Source organism: Geotrypetes seraphini, chromosome 5 (assembly GCF_902459505.1).
Source record: "Geotrypetes seraphini chromosome 5, aGeoSer1.1, whole genome shotgun sequence".
Taxonomy (NCBI): Eukaryota; Metazoa; Chordata; class Amphibia; order Gymnophiona; family Dermophiidae; genus Geotrypetes; species Geotrypetes seraphini.
The window spans coordinates 190,247,859-190,270,168 of NC_047088.1; the positions used below are offsets into that span (position 1 = coordinate 190,247,859).

The following is a 22,310-nucleotide window of genomic DNA, read 5'->3' on the forward strand; positions in this document are numbered from 1 at the left end:
ATCCCCATAAAGCCCCTTGGTACCTTCCACTCCATAGAGACCTGAAACAAAAATGTCGAGCCTTAGAGCGAAAATGGAAAAAATACAAATCCTCATCTGACAGACAGGCCTGGAGAATCAATATCAAACTCTACAACTCAATATTAAAAAAAGCAAGGAAGAACTTCTATGGAGACAAGATCTCCAAATCCAAAAACCAGAATGGCATATTGTTCAACATTTGGCGCTCCCTAACCACTAAAAATGACTCCACCCTTCTTCCCTCATCTCCTTCAGCCGAGGTCCTAGCAAAATTCTTAAATGATAAGATCTCTACCTTAAGGCGCTCCTTCCCGCCCGCAATCTCCCACAATTCTCTGGTGCCCCCCAAACCCAACCCCACCCTAGCTGCTCTCAACCCCATCCCTGCCGACAGATCCTGGACTGTCTTCGAGCTCATATCTGATTCTCAGACCCTTAAACTCTGCCTCAAGTTAAAATCATGCAACTGCATCCTGGACCCATTTCCCTCTTACCTATTTGAGAAAATCCCTGCACAGGCCATCACATCTCTTACCAAACTCATAAATTCTGCCCTATTATCAGGCCTATTCTCCACTGAAATGGGACACATCGCATTGACCCCTTTACTGAAAAAAGCTGACCTAGACCCCTCCATACCATCCAACTACCGTCCAATAGCAAATATCCCTCTCCTCACCAAACTGCTCGAGTCTATCATATCTACCCAGCTCTCTTCCTACTTAGAAAGATTCTCCATCCTCTTACCTTACTAATATGGCTTCAGACCCAACTTCTGCACTGAATCCCTATTGGCCTCTCTAATCTCTAAGGTTCAGCAACTGCATTCTCGTAACAAGTTTGCTGTCCTTCTACAATTCGACCTCTCCGCAGCTTTTGACGTTGTCCACCACGACATTCTAATTTTCCAACTCTCCGAAATAGGCATTAGCTCCATAGTTCTTGATTGGTTCTCCAAATTCTTGCGCTCCCGCTCTTACATGGTTAACATGAGCGGCACCTCATCCTCCCCCTGGACACCGACTTGTGGTGTCCCACAAGGCTCACCCCTCTCCTCAATCCTCTTTAACATTTACATGTCCTCCCTGAAACTACTCCAACTATCCCCCTTGAAACTCTTTACACTTACGCTGATGACATCCTCATCCTCCTTGAGACCGACTCAAACCTCACTAACCTCTCCACGAACATATCCTCATGCATAAAGAACCTCCAATCCTGGGCATTCACAATGCATATGAAACTAAACGAGTCCAAAACAAAACTCCTTTGGCTCGGCCCAAAATTAGACCATCTACCTTCCTCCATCCCATTGTCCTCCGGCCCCCCATTACAGCTCGAGTTCTCAAGCAAAGTTCTGGGTGTCACCTTAGACTCTTCTCTATCCTTCAACGAACATCTCCAATCCCTGGTGAAGAAATGCTTCTTTAGCCTTCACATGCTAAGGAAAGTCAGACCCTATTTTCACCAAAAACAATTCGCAGTCCTAGTACAATCCATCATCCTCTCCAGATTGGATTATTGCAATTCTATCTACCTCAGCCTAACCAAGAAAAGCTTCCACAGACTTCAGCGGATTCAGAACGCCGCAGCTAAGCTTGTTTTCGCAAAAAGCAAATTTGATCACGTCTCACCACTCCTGTCTAAGCTCCATTGGCTCCCAGTAATCCCCAGGATCCACTTCAAATGTGCGTGTCTGGCCTACAAGATCCTACATGGCATCCTTCCTGCCGTTATCCCTCTATCCTGGAACTCCCCAACCCCTACTTCCTCCAGATCCTCCCAAATTTTTAAACTATCCTTCCCTTCCATAAAAGGTATTTCCCATGTAGGCAAACTTGGGTCATCCCTCCCCTTTAGAATCACTGAGATCTGGAATAACCTCACCTCCCCTCTCCGAACCTCAAGCTCCCTCCAACTCTTCCGCAAACACCTAAAAACCTGGCTATTCTCAAAACTGTAACACTTCCCCCCTCTTAGGCCTCTCACCTTCCCCCTTTACACCTAACTCTTTAATCTCTCCACTGTAGTTCCTCTCTCATCTTTCTTCCTGTAAACCGTGCCGAGCTCCGCATTCGTGGAGATGGTGCGGTATATAAACCCAAGGTTTAGTTTAGTTTAGTTTAGATCATCATAATGAATATACATGAGATATTTTAATATACTTGGTCCAGGAACCAGGTTTATTTGCATATTTTGGTTATTGTAAAAGCTAGACTAACTTGTGGCTCTCAAGGACTGGAATTGAAATCTATATTCTGAGCTTTTCTTTACCTGACAAAAGAAAATTGATCTCTAGTGTAGATTATAGGATAATTAAGGCTTCTGTTCTTTTGTGTTTATAAATTGTAATTTTAGGTGTTATATTTTCCAGATAATTTGGGATTTTTGACAAAAATCAATGTTTTTGTCCCAAAAGTACTATTATTGCTGGATATCTCATCCATTGAATTAAATATATAATGAAATGTGGGAACTGTCAGCACAGGAATGATACAAAAATTGAGACAGACAAAAGATAAGCAAGAAAAAGAACGAGTAATAGGTGAACTGGTATTTTATGAGTCTTTATCCAATAACACTTACTTTAATATTTATTATTTAGCGATGGTAGTGTTTTATCAGTTAAAATCTAAAAACAGAAGCCCTAAGTATAATATCCAATTATTTTGAAACAGCATACAAGACAAAAGTGGAACCTCAGTTTGCGAGTAACCCGGTTTGCGAGTGTTTTGCAAGATGAGCAAAACACTCAGCAAACTTTTGACTCGCAAACCGAGCACTGCCCCGATAAACGAGCACTTACAGTCCAGGAAGTGTCGCTTCGGGGGATTCCTCTTCTGTCTTCCGGCCAGCTTTCCACGTCGGGTGCCTTCCGCAGGTTGGAGGACTTCTGTCTGGGCCTGCGCGGCCAGGTGCCGTCCCGCCTGCGCATTGCATGTGACGTGCACAGCGTCAATCATCGACGTTGTGCGTGTCGTGCGCAGCGTGCGGGTGGGGCGGTGTTCGGCTGTGTGGGCTCGGTTGGGGGCTCTCCAGCATGCGGGGGACATCCGACGTGGAGGGCTGGCCGGCGGATGGAGGCATCCCTTTGAAGCGGCACTGCGGGGTTCTCCGGCAGCTGACGGACATTAGAGGCATCCCTCCCGAAGCGGCACTGTGGGGTTCTTCTTCGGATGACGGACGGAGGAGACAGAGCTGCAGCACCCGGCACCCGACAGGTACAGACCCCGGGTTCTGGAATGAATCTTCGGTGTTGCCACTATTTTCTATGGGGAACTTTGATAAACGAACATTTTGGATTACGAGCATGCTCCTGGAACGGATTATGCTCGTAATCCAAGGTACCACTGTAATTGTCTTATATGTTCCCTAAAATTCTATTAGATACAAACGGATACCTTTTATCTACAGTTACATGTTTCAAGATTGTTTTACAACAATATGCTTGAAACACAGAACTGGAAAATAATTGTCATATTTATATATATATATATTAAGATGTAAATTATTTTTTAGAAAGCTTCTAATTGGGCATTTGTATTTATACAGAATACAGAGATATATCAAACAACATCAAAACATCATTGTATCAAGTCTTTTTAAAAATGTTAAAATTGGAAAACAATGAAACTACACCTTAGAGGAACATGTTTATTGTGTTTGGGGGTGATACATTGGGTGCTCTCTGAGCTACAAAGGGAAAAATTAAGTTCTTTCAGTACAAACTGACAAAAGATAAAACAGTTTTCACAACAGCATGTACCACATAATTGGAAATAGATCTGGGTTTAATACAAATGACATAATTCCTAGTAATCTATAGCTACCTTTAATAACTTCATACAGATAATGAATTAGGCTAAAATGCACCATAATATTTGGTTGACTTCAGGAACAGTATCCTTAGTACATCACAAAATACATTTTGATATCCCAAAGAAGCAAGACTTGCAAGTAGGCATTTTAACATAACTAATCTACAGCTACAAAGTTCTACTCTTGATAGCATTTACCTTTTTGGGCAATATCCCAGTCTTCATAGGATAAAAGCAAAGAGTAGAATCAATATAACATATACACAGAAGTCCGTATTGTAAAGGCTATAAAGATTTGTTGCACATTGCAAAGTTGCCTCCTGCTCCTTCACATTGCACATGTAGTTAAACAATTTATGTAGCATATCTCTTGGTCCATTGCCTGGCTATCCTGTCATGTTCTGCTCTGTTGGTCAAATACTGAGTAGCTATGCTTCCAACCAGAGGATCAGCTGTAAAATTAAGAAAGAAAGAATAGCATATTAAAAAAAAAAAATCATTTTTTCATTTAATCAGACTGTTTGATATTAAGATCACATATGCTTGCTATGAAAATGATTTTACTTGTGTGTCTATTAGCTTATATAAAAAATCAGATTTATATTCATTCATGACCCATCTATCTAACATGTAAATGCAAAGGGTTTATTTAGTATTTGCCCTGTATTTAATGCACAGGACAGAAACTTACTGCAGACCCAACCAGAAATAAAGCTATCATACTCCTGACACAATGGCAGATCCCCTTCTACTCCCCCCACTACAATCTGAGTCCGTAGTCCCTCAAGATATAGTCCCATAAAACTCATGCTAGCTGCTTAACACAGCTTAGTAAAAGATCTTTTAAGTACATTTATAACTCAGATAATAACATTAGAGCTGCCCTTCTGGGTCAGACCAAGGATCCATCTATCCCAATATCCTATTTTCAACAGTGGCCAGTCCAGGTTACAATTTAGAAAACAAAATTATAACGTACAATAACATCACTTGTATTCTGCCAGGTAACTGGAAGTTCACTGTGGATTACAACAAAGTCAATTACTAAGAAATATAACTGATAAAACATTAAAAAAAGAAGTAAAAAAAATTAAAAAATTAAAAAATTAAAAATTAAAAAAAGAAGTAAAAAAAATTGTAGTCATAAATTTAATTTGTAACTGTTTTGATCTCTTCATAGGACAGTTTCCCAACCCTTAGCTATTTAAAACTCTTTTTATACCTTACTCCCTTAGGACTCGGAGAGTGAAATACAAATGGAGTTTGAAAAGTTCTTTCTGTCCTAACAATGGAAGCATCAGAATACCATATACCGTATTTTCGCGGATATAACGCGCACCATTGTAAAACGCGCACAGGGGTATAGCGCGCAGAAATCACGATGATATGTACAAAAACTTTTCTATACCGCGCTCAGGCATATAACGCGCATGCTGCCCGACTCTCCTTTCGCCCGCCCTGACTTTCCGTGCGCTGTCCCGACTCTCCGTTCACCCCCCCTGACTTCCGTGCACTGTCCTCCCTTGAAGTCCTGTCCCCCCTTGAAGGTCTGTCCCCATCCTGAAAGCCTGATGCCTCCCCCGCCGTCCGATACATCCCCCCCCCCCCGGCAGGACCACTCGCACCCTCACCCCGAAGGACCGCCGACTCCCCAACAATATCGGGCCAGGAGGGAGCCCAAACCCTCCTGGCCACGGCGACCCCCTAACCCCACCCCGCACTACATTACGGGCAGGAGGGATCCCAGGCCCTCCTGCCCTCGACGCAAACCCCCTCCCCCCACCGACCGCCCCCCCCCACGAACCTCCGCCCGTCCCCCAGCCGACCCGTGACCCCCCTGGCCGACCCCCACGACACCCCCACCCGCCTTCCCCGTACCTTTGTGTAGTTGGGCCAGAAGGGAGCCCAAACCCTCCTGGCCACGGCGACCCCCTAACCCCACCCCGCACTACATTACGGGCAGGAGGGATCCCAGGCCCTCCTGCCCTCGACGCAAACCCCCCTCCCCCCCAGCCGACCCGCGACCCCCCTGGCCGACCCCCACGACCCCCCCACCCCCCTTCCCCGTACCTTTGGAAGTTGGCCGGACAGACGGGAGCCAAACCCGCCTGTCCGGCAGGCAGCCAACGAAGGAATGAGGCCGGATTGGCCCATCCGTCCTAAAGCTCCGCCTACTGGTGGGGCCTAAGGCGCGTGGGCCAATCAGAATAGGCCCTGGAGCCTTAGGTCCCACCTGGGGGCGCGGCCTGAGACACATGGTCGGGTTTGGCCCATGTGTCTCAGGCCGCGCCCCCAGGTGGGACCTAAGGCTCCAGGGCCTATTCTGATTGGCCCACGCGCCTTAGGCCCCACCAGTAGGCGGAGCTTTAGGACGGATGGGCCAATCCGGCCTCATTCCTTCGTTGGCTGCCTGCCGGACAGGCGGGTTTGGCTCCCGTCTGTCCGGCCAACTTCCAAAGGTACGGGGAAGGGGGGTGGGGGGGTCGTGGGGGTCGGCCAGGGGGGTCGCGGGTCGGCTGGGGGGGAGGGGGGTTTGCGTCGAGGGCAGGAGGGCCTGGGATCCCTCCTGCCCGTAATGTAGTGCGGGGTGGGGTTAGGGGGTCGCCGTGGCCAGGAGGGTTTGGGCTCCCTTCTGGCCCAACTACACAAAGGTACGGGGAAGGCGGGTGGGGGTGTCGTGGGGGTCGGCCAGGGGGGTCGCGGGTCGGCTGGGGGACGGGCGGAGGTTCTTGGGGGGGGGCGGTCATTGGGGGGAGGGGGTTTGCGTCGAGGGCAGGAGGGCCTGGGATCCCTCCTGCCCGTAATGTAGTGCGGGGTGGGGTTAGGGGGTCGCCGTGGCCAGGAGGGTTTGGGCTCCCTCCTGGCCCGATATTGTTGGGGAGTCGGCGGTCCTTCGGGGTGAGGGTGCGAGTGGTCCTGCCGGGGGGGGGATGTATCGGACGTCGGGGAGTCGGCCGGGCAAGAGGGCTTGGGCTCCCTCTTGCTCCGATCGTGGATGCGGGTGCGGGTGGGAGCGCGTGCGAGCGGTCGTTCGGGGTGGGGGTGCGAGCGGTCCTGCTGGGGGGGTGAATCGGGCGTCGGGCGGGGTGGGAACTATGTTTAAAAACTTTTGTATACCGCGCTCAGGCATATAACGCGCGAGGGGTATGCGCGGTACGTAAAATCACGTATAACGCGCGTGTTATATCCGCGAAAATACGGTAACTCTGTTCCTGACCATATAACAAGTTAAATATTAAAATACATAGTTTAAAAACAAATTGCTTTATCTAAGTGACAGTCATGTAGATGTATTCTACAATGTCTAACTTTCTACACAAAAGTGCAGATCAATCCGAATAGACATTAGAGTAATTAAACTGTATTAGTACTAGGGCTTGCACTAAATTCTAAATTGCTAAAATGAAAAAAGATATCTGATCCAAGATGGCATCAAGGACAGACGCTTGACATAGAGCTCTCCCTCAACGCTGGTCTTCTATGTCTGCTTTCTCTTACCTCTTTCTGCTGGACAAAGCTTTTTTCCCTTCTGTGTGTTACTCGATACCCATGTTGATATGGGGAAGTGGAAAGGAGCTGCCTGGCCAATTCCTCTGGTATCCGGGAGCTCCAGAAATTTGGTGCAGACAATCGATGGGAGAATAATGTGCCAAGTGAAAGAGACTCCTGACTTCGGGAGGAATGCCGAATTCTATGGCAAGCCTTAGTTTTGATCGGGTTTCTCTTAGCCCGATCCAGGGGCAGGCTCTTCTCCAACCCGGAAGAGAGAGTCCCATGGAGTGAGAGGTAATACAGTCTACCCAAGAAGAAAGGTAGCTGCTAAACCCTGGAGCAGTGGAAGGAGAGTTGGTGGAGCCCTGACACTGACACTCACTGCGGAGGCTGGAGAGATCTCATCTTCCATGAGAGAGAACGAGTAGTTTGGAGAGTTGGTTAAACCTGATGTTGTCAATATGGACGAACTGTGGAGAGCTATTGAAATCATAGACTCCAATCTCAAAAAAGCAGTAACCATGGTAAGATCTGATGTGAAATGTTGCAAGAACAAGGTGAGAGTATAAAGACTTCTACTAAAAAATTGGTAAAGCTCTCCCTTTAACCCAGTACAAGGATAACAACTGCACTAAAATTTCCAAGATTAAATAAAGGGGTTTCAGTACGGGCTCAATTATCCCTGTGAATGACCAGGGATAATTGAGCCCACTATGAGACGTATCATGTTTCTTGCAGAGATGTTTTGTAAAGACGACACAGAACAGCAAAGCTGAAGCAAGGTGTTTTGTCTTTGGTGGGGTAGGAAATGAAGAGAATAACCCTCCTGTATGATTTTGAGAACCCAGGTGTCTGGGGTAATGAGAATCTAGCGTTGATGATATAAAAGAAGTCGGCCTCCGATGGGTTGGAGAGGTGCCTGAGATGGGGGTATTGTGGCTATGCTCTTTAGAAGCATGTCAAAAAGACTGATCTGGTTTTTGAGGAGCCGAAGTCTGAGACTTTTGAGGCTTCTGCAATTTCTGCCTCTTCTGTGGTGGGGGTTTGGAAGAGGATGGGGTGGTTGGATAATATCTCTTATAGGAAGAGGAAGCAGATCTCTGGGAAGTCTTAGATGGCTGAGTCTTAGCCTTGGAGTCTGTTAAGGTGTTCCAGTTTTGTTCACGTCGCATAAGGGATGTTACCAGTGGAGTGCCTCAAGGTTCTGTTCTTGGGCCTGTTCTTTTTAACATTTTTATAAACGATATTGCTGAAGGGTTGTCGGATAAGATTTGCAGCTAAAATTTAATGCTAAGAAATGCAAGGTCATGCATTTAGGCTGCAAAAACCTGAGGGAATGGTACAGTTTAGGGGGTGAAGAACTTATGTGCACGACAGAAGAACGGGACTTGGGTGTGATTGTATGTGATGATCTTAAGATGGCCAAACAAGTTGAAAAGGTGACGGTGAAAGCTAGAAGGATGCTAGGTTGCATAGGGAGAGGTATGGCTAGTAGGAAAAAGGAGGTATTGATGCCCCTGTATCAGACTTTGGTGAGACCTCATTTAGAATACTGTGTACAATTCTGGAAGCTGCACCTTCAAAAAGATATAAAAAGGATGGAGTCGGTCCAGAGGAAGGCTACTAAAACGGTATGTGGTCTTCATCATAAGGCGTATGGGGACAGATTTAAAGATCTCAATCTCTATACTTTGGAGGAAAGGCAGGAGAGGGGAGATATGATAGAGAGGTTTAAATACCTACGTAATATAAATGTGCATGAGTTGAGTCTCTTTCATTTGAAAGGAAACTCTGCAATGAGAGGGCATAGGATGAAGTTAAGAGGTGATAGGCTCCAAAATAATTTAAGGAAATACTTTTTTACAGAAGAGGTGGTAGATGCATGCAACAGTCTCCTAGAAGAGGTGGTGGAGACAGAGACTGTGTCTGAATTCAAAAGGGCCTGGGATAGGCACGTGGAATCTCTCAGAAAAAGAGATAATGGTTGCTGCAGATGAGTAGACTAGATGGGCCTTTATCTGCCATCATGTTTCTAAGATGGGGATTATTTGCTAGACTATCTCGAACGTTAATGTCTATGTCAGAGACTCGCAGCCATGCAAGACATCCCATAGCAATAGACATATCTGATGCTCTGGATGTTACATCAAATGCATCAAAAGCTGATCTTGCTATAAATTTTCTGGTCTGGAGTAGGCTAGTCTCCTGGAATTCTGGAAGACGCTCAGATGGGATATATTATTCAAAATCAGCTAACTTCTTTATGAGTTGTTTAAGATAGAATGACATACAGAAGTTGTAACTGAGAGCTCAGTTGGTCAAAATAGAGTTCTGAAAGTGGCAGCTTACAAATTTATCCATGGTCGGGCCTCCATGTCCTAGTGGTGCAGTAGCATATACTCTTGTGATGAGAGATTTTTTAAAGAGTAGATTCAACCAGCAAAGACTTATCAAAGCTGGGACAAGATTGTATTCTGTACAGAGAATCAATATTTCTTGGAGCTATGGGAAGGGTGAGAGGAATCTCCCAATTCTTAAACAGAGCTTCCTTAAGTAAATTGTGAAGAGGCAATTTGAGATGCTCTTTAGGAAATCCTGACTGGACCCGAAAAGGGACTTTGGCACCCCTGCTCTATAGAAAGGAGAAGAAGAATGCTTCTTAGTCTGAGGAGTACGATAATTATGAGAGCATCGAGAAGAGCTCCTTTGATGACGTTGGTACAGGTCCGATGAAGATGACAATGAAGATCGATGACGAGAAATGTCTAGATCTTGATTTACGTTGAGGTGAATGTAAATCTGTGCCATGCGATGCTCACTTGGATGTAAAGAAGCGAGCATCAGTACTATGAGATCTCGATGTCTGTCGATACTTTGAGAGCTGGATTCGGTACCCTTGAGCCTCAATGTGCCATGCTCAGGCTGGGCCAGTATTGAGGGAGTTGATGGAAGCACCTGTGCCACATGCACTTAAAGAGGTCACCATGCTCCCTCCGAAAGAACTCCTTCAGTTGATCTTGGAAGGTTTAACAGTTAGTACCATTGGTGTTGCAGGGAGTCAAGAGGTGGGTGACCACGATGAGAAAGCATGTCGTAAAGGAGACAGCCTGCACAGGAGATCGATGATGGCGTTGATGTTTGGCATGTATCAAGGGACTTGATGCAGAAGGTGCCTGTGATACTGGTTGTGAAGAAGACAGTTTCTTAGCAGGTTTACCCAATGTAGGAATGACGTTCAATGTTGAGGGAGGCATCTATGTTGGACATAGTCCAAAAAACAACTTCTTTGCGCTGTGAAAAACAAAGAACTGAGTAACCGTGAGCCGATGCCAAGTGGGAAGGCACTTGCATGTGCGCGGTGCGGACAGTCTCGAAGCTTCTTAAGACATTTTAAGTGACAGTACACTTTTAGCACTGTTTGTACCGTGGATGACGTTGCCCACATGTAAGAATATGCTGCCTACTTGTCCAAAGATAAATCTTGTTTCAGTTCAATTCCAGTTCTATGATTTATGTTTTAGTGATTCTCTGTGGTTGAAATGCATTATGACATCACTGGAAAGGAGTGACATCATTGGAATGCATAGGTTGGAATGTGTGGAGAGGTATTTTTGATAAGTCATCCAAGTTTGAATTGAGACGTTTTGCTCATTTTGTCAAAGAAGAATGGCCATCGTACAACTCTTTTTGAACAGGAACATCTATGATTCCATTTTGAAAATGGCTAACAGATGGACGTTTTTGTACAGAAGATGCCTAAAAAGATGGAATGGGATGATTCATCGCAACCAGGGAGGACCATTTTCTCTTTTGGGGGATGGTAGAGTTTAGCGGGGAGGACTGGGAGGAGACCATTCCACTGCAGCAACACTGGTAAGGCTGCTGATGGAGACGGGGAGGAGATCTTGAGGAGGGGGTGGGAGTAACACCCCCCCACACAACCAGGTGTGCACTGGCGACGCTGCGAAGGGGGAGAAGGAGGAGAATTGGATTCATTGTGACCAGTTCATTATTCTGAAACAGTCGCAATGAACTGTCCTCGATAAACTGTCCTAGACCTCCCCCCAAAAAAGAACCATTTTCCAATTGACACATCTAACTGATAAATGCCAAAAAAACAGGCACAAGAATATCTGTCTGGTATCATTTTGAGACAAATGGTCATACATAAATTTCTGCAAATCAGAGGGACAGCCTAATAGTCAGTGTAGAGGACGTTAAACAATGGCACCCAGGTACAATTCCCATGATAACTCCATTATTTTGCACTGTGAGTCCTCCAAAAATAGAATAAAACCTACTGTACCCATCTGCCCACTACAATAGCCTTCAAAAGCCTGCAGGCGCTTCATATATAAAGATATATTAAGTAATTTGTTGTATTTGGAGAACTCAATTTCTACCACCTGAATCCCTTAGTCCAGGCCTGCTCAACTTTGGCCCTCGCCAGGCCAGGTTTTCAAGATTTCCCAAATGAACATGCATGAGATCAATATGCATACAATGGAAGCAGTGCAGGCAAATAGATCTCATGCAAATTCACAGGGGAAATTCCAAAAAACCTGACTGGATTTGGCCCTCGAGGACCAGAGTTGTGCAGACCTGCCTTAGTCTATATTCTACTGCACTGACCACTAGGCCACTCTTGGGAGCTGCTTGCTGTTCTTTTGGGTATTGTCACATCCCCTTTCAGCTTCAGTTCTTAGGGGGCAGGAGGGGGACACTGGGGGATTAAGGAGGGGGTCAAGTCTTTACACCTCTAGTGGCCAGCTGATCATTCATAACATCCGTTTGTAACATGAACGTGACAAACAGATTTACATAAAAATGTACTTCTTAAAGAATGTTTCTTCTCATTCCATCATCACTGAAAGATGTTCCTAATTTTGGGCCTACCCTAGTTCTACCTAAAACATGCCTTAAACATACTCCCTTGTTATTTGGACAAACTCAGTGAAAAATATCCCAAATTCTGCCTTCTCATAAATCATGATTTGACCTTTTTGAGACATCCATCTGCTTTGAAAATGAGTGTCATAGCGTTTTTAGTTTAGTATTTTTGTTTTTTGCAATTTCAATGTTTAAAATTTGCAAAAATGAAGTGATTCAACTAGCCTAGTGTTCCTTGTTTGATTTTTGTCAATTTGTATAGAATTTGAAGATATTGCTGTTTTTCGCAAGCAAAATAAGAACTAAGAACTGCTCAACTGATGCACTTTTAAGCTTTTTATGGGGCTGGCTTGTTTTAATTTTGTGATTTTTAAATGTTAATATAGTAGTTTTAAGAAGCTTTTTTTGACATTTTTAAGTTCTGATCTTTGAACTCTTGTCAAAGTATAATATATCTGAAAATAATTAACAGTAGCAGATTTTCTGCAACTAGCTACATTACAGGCTGCTATTTTGGACAGAATTGGTAAGTTGCGTTATCCTATTTTCACACTGAAATGAAGGCTTGCTATATTTTAAATGGTTTTAATTTTGTGGCTTTTAGCTCCAGCCCTTAACTATTGTATTTACAATTTTTTATCTTCTACCATGTAGGAAGAGCTGTTGAATACATCACTTGAGTATGTCTATATTTCACTTCTATGAAGCTCTTAAACAGTGTTATTAACATTTACACATACTAATATTGGTAGAGTAGCCTAGTGGGTATTGCAGCAGCCTGGTAACCTGGGGAGCTGGATTTAATTCCCACTGCTGCTGCTTGTGACTCTTGGCAAGTCAATTAACACTTCATTGCCTGTATATAAAATGTAAACCACATTGATCATTACTACAGAAAGGTAGTATATCAAGTCCAATCCCCATTTAATGTCGCAACACTTATATTTTATTCAATATGAGGGGCATTTTCGAAAGGACATCTAAGTCTGAGGTTGGACATTTTGGGCAAGACATCCACAATATAAACATGACAACAAAGGAGGTAAAATTGAAAACAGTAAATTAAAACCTAATAGTAGGACTAAAATGAAACAGGATGAAAAATATACACATTTTATTCTGTTCCTGTGTGATGAACCACCCAAAATATAAAATATAACTACATTTTATTTAAAACCTTCCTTATCTTCTAAATTCAATTGAAAAGCAAATGCCTTAAATTCATTGGATCCTTAGACATCCTTGAACAAAATGTTCTATTTTTTTATTCATCAGTGACCTGAACTGTTGCACACTTTCCATATCTTATATTTTCAAAAATATTGTATAGTACTGTCAGTAGACTAGTTTGACATTTGTGGCACACCAGTCAAAGGGGTAACTTAATATACTTACCAGGGTTGCAATCTGTCAAGAGAGAACAAATAGACAGCAAAACCTTTGAAATAGTCAAAGCTGGACTCCAGTTGTCTTTCAAAATATCCAAACAGATGACTCCCTGACTGTTGATATTACAGTGATAGATCCTGGTACGAAAAGTAACCTATAACAAAAATAATTTATAGGATAAAGTACAATTTTAACAGTTATAACAGAAATAAAAAATATACAGTTTATGATTAAGGTTTATTTGCACTTTTTATATTTGTATTTATTTATTTATATCTCGCCTTTCCCAAGGCGGGTCACAATAGAGTACATACACAAACAGAATCACATACAGTACAACAAATCAAACATGAATAAAACATAATAGTGATGTAAAGCCTCCTAAAATTACAAAGAGGCTACCAGCGCCTCGCATAACAAAACTATAAATCAAGTCCCATATTTCATCTTACAGAAGAGGTATTTCTTCATCATTTTCTTAAAACTACTCAAACTTGTTTGCTGTCGTAAATATCCTGGAAGCTTATTCCATTCCCGAGGACCCACACATGAAAATATGCTTGCTCGAGACCAGGGGTGTCAAAGTCCCTCATTGAGGGCCGCAATCCAGTAGGGTTTTCAGGATTTCCCCAATGAATATACATGAGATCTATTTGCATGCACTGCTTTCATTGTATGCTAATAGATCTCATGCATGTTCATTGCGGAAATCCTGAAAACCCAACTGGATTGCGGCCCTCGAGGAGGGACTTTAACACCCCTGCTCTAGACACAGATAGCCGCAGCTATTTCATTGTCAGAATATGTAGGTCATCGTGAGTCACCGAGCACAACATGCGCTGTGGTTTATATGGCAGAATGCTATCCATCAAATGTTTCGATGTCTTATTGTGTATACAAAGATGCACCATGACCAGTAATTTATATAGGATTCAATGTTTTAATTTTAACCAATACAAAGATAAATAACATTCTGTCACATGATCACTCTTTCTTAATGAAAACAGAGTTGAAATGATCACATTCTGGGCTACCTGCAGCGCACTCAGTGCTGATGCAGGTATACCAGAAGCACCAAATTACAGTAGTCTAAGCATGATAATATCACACTCTGCAAGACAGTCCTAAAAAGAGGCAGACAAATATGGGAGCAAACTGTTCAACAGACGCAATCTAAAAAATACCTTTTTTACCACTGCACATACATGCCCCCTGAACGTCAGACAAGAATCTTATAAAACCGGAGGTAAATATTTTACCTCCGTGGATATTCCAACAGTAGTGCCTAATAGGTCGATTTTATCAAGAATAACATATCCCAATGAACGAACAAAACATACGAGGGTCATTTCATAAATAATGCACACTATTTTTAAAAATTTACATGTTTTATTTTTTTCCAAATAGTTCTTTACAATCCTTCAATATATTCTCCCTGCTTTGCAATGACCGAGTCCCCACGTCCGGTAAGCTTCATTATTCCATCCAAGACACCGTTTTTGTTCCGTTGCCGAATGGCTCGAGTACCAGCGCAAAAAATCTCTTCCAGAGATGCAAAACAAGGTCCACGCATAGGTTCTTTCAACTTTGGAAAAAAGTTGATGTCTGGTGGACTCATGTTTGGACTGTAGAGAGCATGAAGTAACACCTTGCAGCCGTATTGGTGTAATTTTTCAATGATGACATTCCCTATGTGTGGGCGAGCGTTGTGAAGAATGAGTGGCCCAGTCAAGAGCAACTGAGGTCAGGTTTTGTGCATTTTTTGCAAAAAATCATGATAATACACTGCTGCGACACTTCTTCCACATGGAATTTTGTCTGTAATGATGATGCCTTCATGATCATAATCAAAAATCATCATTTGTTTGACTTTTGATTGAGCTCATCGAAATTTTTTTGGCTATGGGGAAGATGGAGCTCTCCATTCGTCATTGAAAAACTACACAAATATAGCTGGGAGGTATTACCTCATGCTCCCTACAGTCCAGACATGAGTCCACCAGACTTCAACCTTTGTTCAAAGTTGGAAAAAAATATATACCGTATTTTCACGCATATAACGCGCGCGTTATACGCGTTTTTACCTACCGCGCATACCCCTCGCGCGTTATATGCGTGAGCGCGGTATACGAAAGTTTTAAAACATAGTTCCCACCCCGCCCGACGCCCGATTCACCCCCCCAGCAGGACCACTCGCACCCCCACCCCGAACGACCACTCGCACGCGCTCCCACCCGCACCCGCATCCACGATCGGAGCAAGAGGGAGCCCAAGCCCTCTTGCCCGGCCGACTCCCCGACGTCCGATACATCCCCCCCCCCCGGCAGGACCACTCGCACCCCCACCCCGAAGGACCGCCGACTTCCCGACAATATCGGGCCAGAAGGGAGCCCAAACCCTCCTGGCCACGGCGGCCCCCTAACCCCACCCCGCACTACATTACGGGCAGGAGGGATCCCAGGCCCTCCTGCCCTCGACGCAAACCCCCCTCCCCCCCAACGACCGTCCCCCCCCCAAGAACCTCCGACCGCCCCCCCAGCCGACCCGCGACCCCCCTGGCCGACCCCCACGACCCCCCCACCCCCCTTCCCCGTACCTTTGGAAGTTGGCCGGACAGACGGGAGCCAAACCCGCCTGTCCGGCAGGCAGCCAACGAAGGAATGAGGCCGGATTGGCCCATCCGTCCTAAAGCTCCGCCTACTGGTGGGGCCTAAGGCGCGTGGGCCAATCAGAATAGGCCCTGGAGCCTTAGGTCCCACCTGGGGGCGCGGCCTGAGGCACATGGGCCCAACCCGACCATGTGCCTCAGGCCGCGCCCCCAGGTGGGACCTAAGGCTCCAGGGCCTATTCTGATTGGCCCACGCGCCTTAGGCCCCACCAGTAGGCGGAGCTTTAGGACGGATGGGCCAATCCGGCCTCATTCCTTCGTTGGCTGCCTGCCGGACAGGCGGGTTTGGCTCCCGTCTGTCCGGCCAACTTCCAAAGGTACGGGGAAGGGGGGTGGGGGGGTCTTGGGGGTCGGCCAGGGGGGTCGCGGGTCGGCTGGGGGGGCGGTCGGAGGTTCTTGGGGGGGGGGCGGTCGTTGGGGGGGAGGGGGGTTTGCGTCGAGGGCAGGAGGGCCTGGGATCCCTCCTGCCCGTAATGTAGTGCGGGGTGGGGTTAGGGGGTCGCCGTGGCCAGGAGGGTTTGGGCTCCCTTCTGGCCCAACTACCAAAGGTACGGGGAAGGGGGGTGGGGGCGTCGTGGGGGTCGCCAGGGGGGTCGCGGGTCGGCTGGGGGGGCGGTCGGAGGTTCTTGGGGGGGGGGGCGGTCGTTGGGGGGGAGGGGGGTTTGCGTCGAGGGCAGGAGGGCCTGGGATCCCTCCTGCCCGTAATGTAGTGCGGGGTGGGGGTAGGGGGTCGCCGTGGCCAGGAGGGTTTGGGCTCCCTCCTGGCCCGATATTGTCGGGGAGTCGGCGGTCCTTCGGGGTGGGGGTGCGAATGGTCCTGCCGGGGGGGGGGGGGTGAATCGGACGTCGGGGGGGGGGGGGGAACGGAGAGGCGGGACAGCGCACGGAGAGGCGGGGCAGTGCACGGAAGTCAGGGGGGGTGAACGGAGAGTCGGGACAGCGCACGGAAAGTCAGGGCAGTGCATGGAAGTCAGGGGGGGTGAACGGAGAGTCGGGACAGCGCACGGAGAGGCGGGGCAGTGCACGGAAGTCAGGGGGGGTGAACGGAGAGTCGGGACAGCGCACGGAGAGGCGGGGCAGTGCACGGAAGTCAGGGGGGGTGAACGGAGAGTCGGGACAGCGCACGGAAAGTCAGGGCAGTGCACGGAAGTCAGGGGGGGTGAACGGAGAGTCGGGACAGCGCACGGAGAGGCGGGGCAGTGCACGGAAGTCAGGGGGGTTGAACGGAGAGTCGGGACAGCGCACGGAGAGGCGAGGCAGTGCACGGAAGTCAGGGGGGTGAACGGAGAGTCGGGCAGCATGCGCGGTATAATCGTGAGCGCGTTATACCAAAGTTTTTGTGCTTATCATCGTGATTTCTGCGCGCTATACACGTGTGCGCGTTTTATACGGGTGCGTGTTATTTGCGTGAAAATACGGTATATATATCAATGCTTGGACATCATTTTGCATCTCTGGAAGAGCTTTTTTTCCACTGGTACCCGAGCCATTCGGCAACTGAACAAAAACAGTGTCTTGGATGGAATAATGAAGCTTTCTGGATGTTGGGACTCGGTCATTGCAAAGCAGGGAGACTATATTGAAGGATTGTAAAGAAATACTTGAAAAAAAACATGTAAATTAAAAAACAATTGTGTGAATTATTTATGAAATGACCCTTGTATAACCTTCGTTTTCTGAACACTCAATTTCAATCTGTTACAATTCATCCAACTATTAATCTCTGTCATCACTCTCTGCAGCTGCTGAACTACCTTTCCAAAGTCCCCATCAATAGGGAGCACAAACTGAACATCATCCGCATAAAGCTGATGATATGAGACCTGCATGGACTGCAACAGTCTACAGAGGGGAATGAGATAGTGATTAAACAAAAAAGCTGACAGGGCTGAGTCCTGTGGCACACCCGTCATAACTTTCTGCCGGTGGGACAATACACCATCCACTAAAACTTCTTGCCTATTCCGAAAGAAGGGGAGAACCATTTTAAAACTATTCTTCCAATTCCACAACCTTTCAGTCTATCAAGTAAAATAACATGATTCAATATGTCAAATGCTGCCAATACATATTGCCATATATTGTCTTATCTGATGAGCAGACAGGAAAAATCCATGCAGCTAGCCACAATCAACCGCTAACACTAAGACAAAACAACGTAAAAGAAAAAAAACCCTGGATTAAAACATACAGCAAACATTTGAATAATACAGCAAACATTTGAATTAATACAGCAAACATTTGAATAATAAATATAGGGGTCCTTTTACTAAGCTGTGGTAAAAAAGTGGCCTTTGAAAGTTCTTAACTTTTACCGCATTTATCTTGTAACAAATATTCATCTATTTGTGTATCCCTGGTTGATGTGTACAGTTCCATACCCGCTTCCATATCCCTACTTTTACCGCAGCCAGAAAAAGGCTGATTTTCCTATTTTTTTAAATTCTTTATTGATTTTATTAAACATCTCAAAAGTGCAACAGAAATACATTCAAGAATTCAAAACAATAGCACTTACATACTTGCCAATTGCCTAAATCCCATTATCTATCCCCCCTCCCTTTCCCTTCCATCCTTCCTGGATGCATGGAACTAAAATCAACTCTGGAAGTAATATTAATCATTAAGATATTTAACAAATGATTCTAATGGACTTCACATTTCCTAAACTGCCCCGATTGGTCCGCTAACAATTTTTCATAACGATAATATAAACAAAGTGTTTCCCACCAAAAAGTAAAATTCAACCTATCCCATTTCTTCCAATTTCGGGTGGTTAATTGCATGGCCACCTCAGTCAATATCAGAAGAAGTCTATCTTTGTTTTTGTCAATTGGACTCTTGGATTGTAACGATGTCCCAAATAAGATCACCTCATATGTCAGCGGGATATCAATACCTAAGACAAAATTAATTTTGCCCCAAATTGTTTTCCCAAAAAATTTAATATTAATGGACAGTAATATAAAAGATGATCCAGTGTCCCCACTTCAAGATGGCAGTGCCAGCACCTATTTGATTTGGTGTTATCTAATTTTTGTAATCTGACTGGTGTCTAAAATCGTCTATATAATAGAAAAAACAAAGTTTGTCTCACAGATGCTGATGCAGTGCAACACATCGTTGAGTCCAAACCCATGGCCACTAAGTAATAGAGATATTTTGTTGTATTTCCATAGACCAAATATCTCTCAATCTTGATTTTGGTTTCTTTGAAAAATATTCATATATGATTTTATACCATTGGAAGGCCTAGTGACCATGAGCCTCCACTTGGAAACATATGGTCGGCAAGCTATGTTGATTTACTAAAGCACGCCCTTTCTGAATGGCCTACCTTAACTGTATCCATTTATATCCTTGAGATTTTAAAATTCCAAACGATTGTTGTAATTGCAAAAAAGAAGCCATTTTAACATCCATAATTACATCACTTAATGTTCGAATGTCTGCCTTTAACCAATGCCTCCATAGGATTTTAGAATTGCCTACTAATATTTTGGAATTCAACCATAGAGACTGACCGGTAATTTTATGTATCGGGACTGGAATTAACTGATCAATAAATTTTAGCATTTTCCATGTTGACTGAAAAGTCAAATTGTTGTTATAGTCTGGGATGCTTGATACTCAACACATGGCTGAGATGAAGTGGGGCAATAAAATAACTTTCCAGAATCAACCAATCCGGCATATGTTGCATAAGTTCAGGAAGAATCCAAAACCTACCCTGACGCAAAATAAAAGCTTGCTGATATCTATAAAAATTTGGAAAATTTACCCCTTCCAATGATTTAGATTTCTATAATGATATTATGGGGCTCATAATCAAAAGAACCTAAACCGGCCTAAGTCAGCACTTGGACGAACATTTCCCAAATACATCCAAGTGCCGATACTAAAAACGGGTTTTGGACGTATTTCTAAATGACCTAGGCCTTCATAGTGCCGCTGAACGACCAAAGCTAAACGGGGCGTTTCGGGAGGAATGTTGAGGGCGGGAATTGGGTGGGACATGGGCCAACTTAGACTTAGTTGTACAGCATGTATAACCGAAAGTTATACAGCCCAGGATTGACGGAAATTGGACATTGTGACTTAGACCATGTAAAACATGGTCTAAGTCACAAAAACTCACCAGAGAAGCACTGCAAACACATAAAACAGACCCCCACACACTACCCCAGTGATCCTGACCCCCCCACCCCCATAAAAATATAAATCACACCTTTAAAATTCAGCCTCCAGACCATCATCACCTGGCCGCCTGGCATAGGAAAGCCCAGTCGTTCAGCACAGAGGCAGCTTAAGTCGTCTTGGGGTTGGGTTAGGAACTCATGGAAAGGAGGACTCATGCCCATAAGCCCCTGTAATCACTGCATTGATAATGAAACATGTGCACTCCCCTATACACCCCCAAACCCCTTTTGTACTGGCATATAGTGGCTCCTGCAGCCATAAGGGCTATTGGGGTGGTAGATAAATGGGTCTAGGGGATTTTAGAGGTGGTTTGGGGGGCTCACCGTGACCTATAAGTGAGCTGTAGTGAAGAGAAGCCATGGCACTCTTTTTGTGAAGTTCACAGCAGTGCCCTGTAAAGTACCCCACTATTTAGGTGACATGTCTGGGTGTTCAGTCCATCACTTTGCAGACCCCTCCCACATCCACTTGTTCTAGGCGTTTTGGACTTGGATGAAAAGTTAGATGAAAATGTGGTATAAAGATGGATGCTTTAACGACTTGGACGATCAGATCTGCAGGACGTATAATTAGACGATTTTCGAAAGCAAAAAAATTTTGGACACATTTTTCAAAAATGTGTCCTAGGCTGTTTTTTTACTTTGGACGACATGGATGTAAATGGACTTAGACGTCCCTTTCGACTATGCCCTTCCACGGCTATTCTAGGATTTTTACTAAGCCAAAGAAATTTTAAAAGAATCCCATTGAGTTTTTTTTAATAAAAAGATGATTGGAAATAAATTGGTAACATACTCATTTGGTAACAAATTACAGGCGAAATCATTATTTTGATAGTTTGGACTCTCCCCCACCAAGAAAGATGTAATGGATTCCATTGCTAACACATTTCTTTGATCTTCAACAATAAAGATCTTTCATTTACCATCATTGTATCTTCCAGCGTCTTTTGAATCATTATCTCTAAATATTTTATACCCTCTTCCTTCCAAAGGAAAGGAAGAATCAAATAATCCCTTTATACAATGAACATTCAATGGAAGCACCTCTGATTTATTCCAATTTATCTTATATCCAGAAAATTTTCCAAACGCTCTATCAGCTGTAACAAATGAGGGATAGTTACTTCAGGATTCATCAAATAAAGCAAGATATCATCCGCATAAGCCAAACCTTTAGAGACTCGACCTGCATATGAAATTCCCTGTATCTCCTCCGCCTGCTGAATAGCTAACAACAAGGGTTCCAAAACAATATCAAAAAGCAAAAGAGACAAAGGACATCCTTGCCAAACACCCCTCCTTAAACAAAATCTCTCCGAAAACACATTATTAATATAAATTCTAGCTGAAGGGAAGCTATACAAGATTTGAATCACTTGAATTAATCCATGACCTATCCCAAACCACTCCATTGTTTGGTACATGAAAGACCATTCTACTCGATCAAAGGCCTTCTCTGCATCCAAAGATACAGAAAAGGCCGGATCATCTATTGTTTTTGCCAAATTGAGCATATGAAGTGCCAATCTAGTATTATCTGCAGAATATCTTCGAGCAACAAAACCCGTTTGGTGCATTCCAATAATATAAAGGAGAGCCTTAGCCAGTCTCAGGGCCAATAACTTGGCCAAAATTTTCCCATTCACCACCAACATAAGATTTTTGTTTGGCTTTGGTAAAACAACTGTAAGAGCCTAAGCCATTGTACCTAATATTTGACCTTTCACCAACTGTGATTGATAGGATTTGAAAAGATAAGGCATTAACTTTTGAAAAGATTTAAAGAACTCCACTGTAAATCCATCACTGCCTGGATCAGATCCTACTCTA

At 44.6% G+C, this 22,310-nt stretch overlaps 1 protein-coding gene across 2 annotated transcripts in view; it reads right to left on the reverse strand.

Annotated features, from left to right (window-relative positions):
* Nucleotides 1-3,655: 3,655 nt before the first annotated feature.
* The window catches only part of UBE2E3 (ubiquitin conjugating enzyme E2 E3), a 168,265-nt gene continuing 149,610 nt past the window's right edge, over nucleotides 3,656-22,310 (reverse strand). For both annotated transcript variants that reach the window (XM_033946274.1, XM_033946275.1), the window contains exons 5-6: nucleotides 13,617-13,764; nucleotides 3,656-4,291 (exon numbers count right to left, since the gene is read on the reverse strand). In XM_033946274.1, coding sequence (XP_033802165.1) covers nucleotides 4,194-4,291; nucleotides 13,617-13,764 — 246 coding nt within the window. In that variant the 3' untranslated portion in view covers nucleotides 3,656-4,193. The remainder of the gene's footprint in view (nucleotides 4,292-13,616; nucleotides 13,765-22,310) is intronic.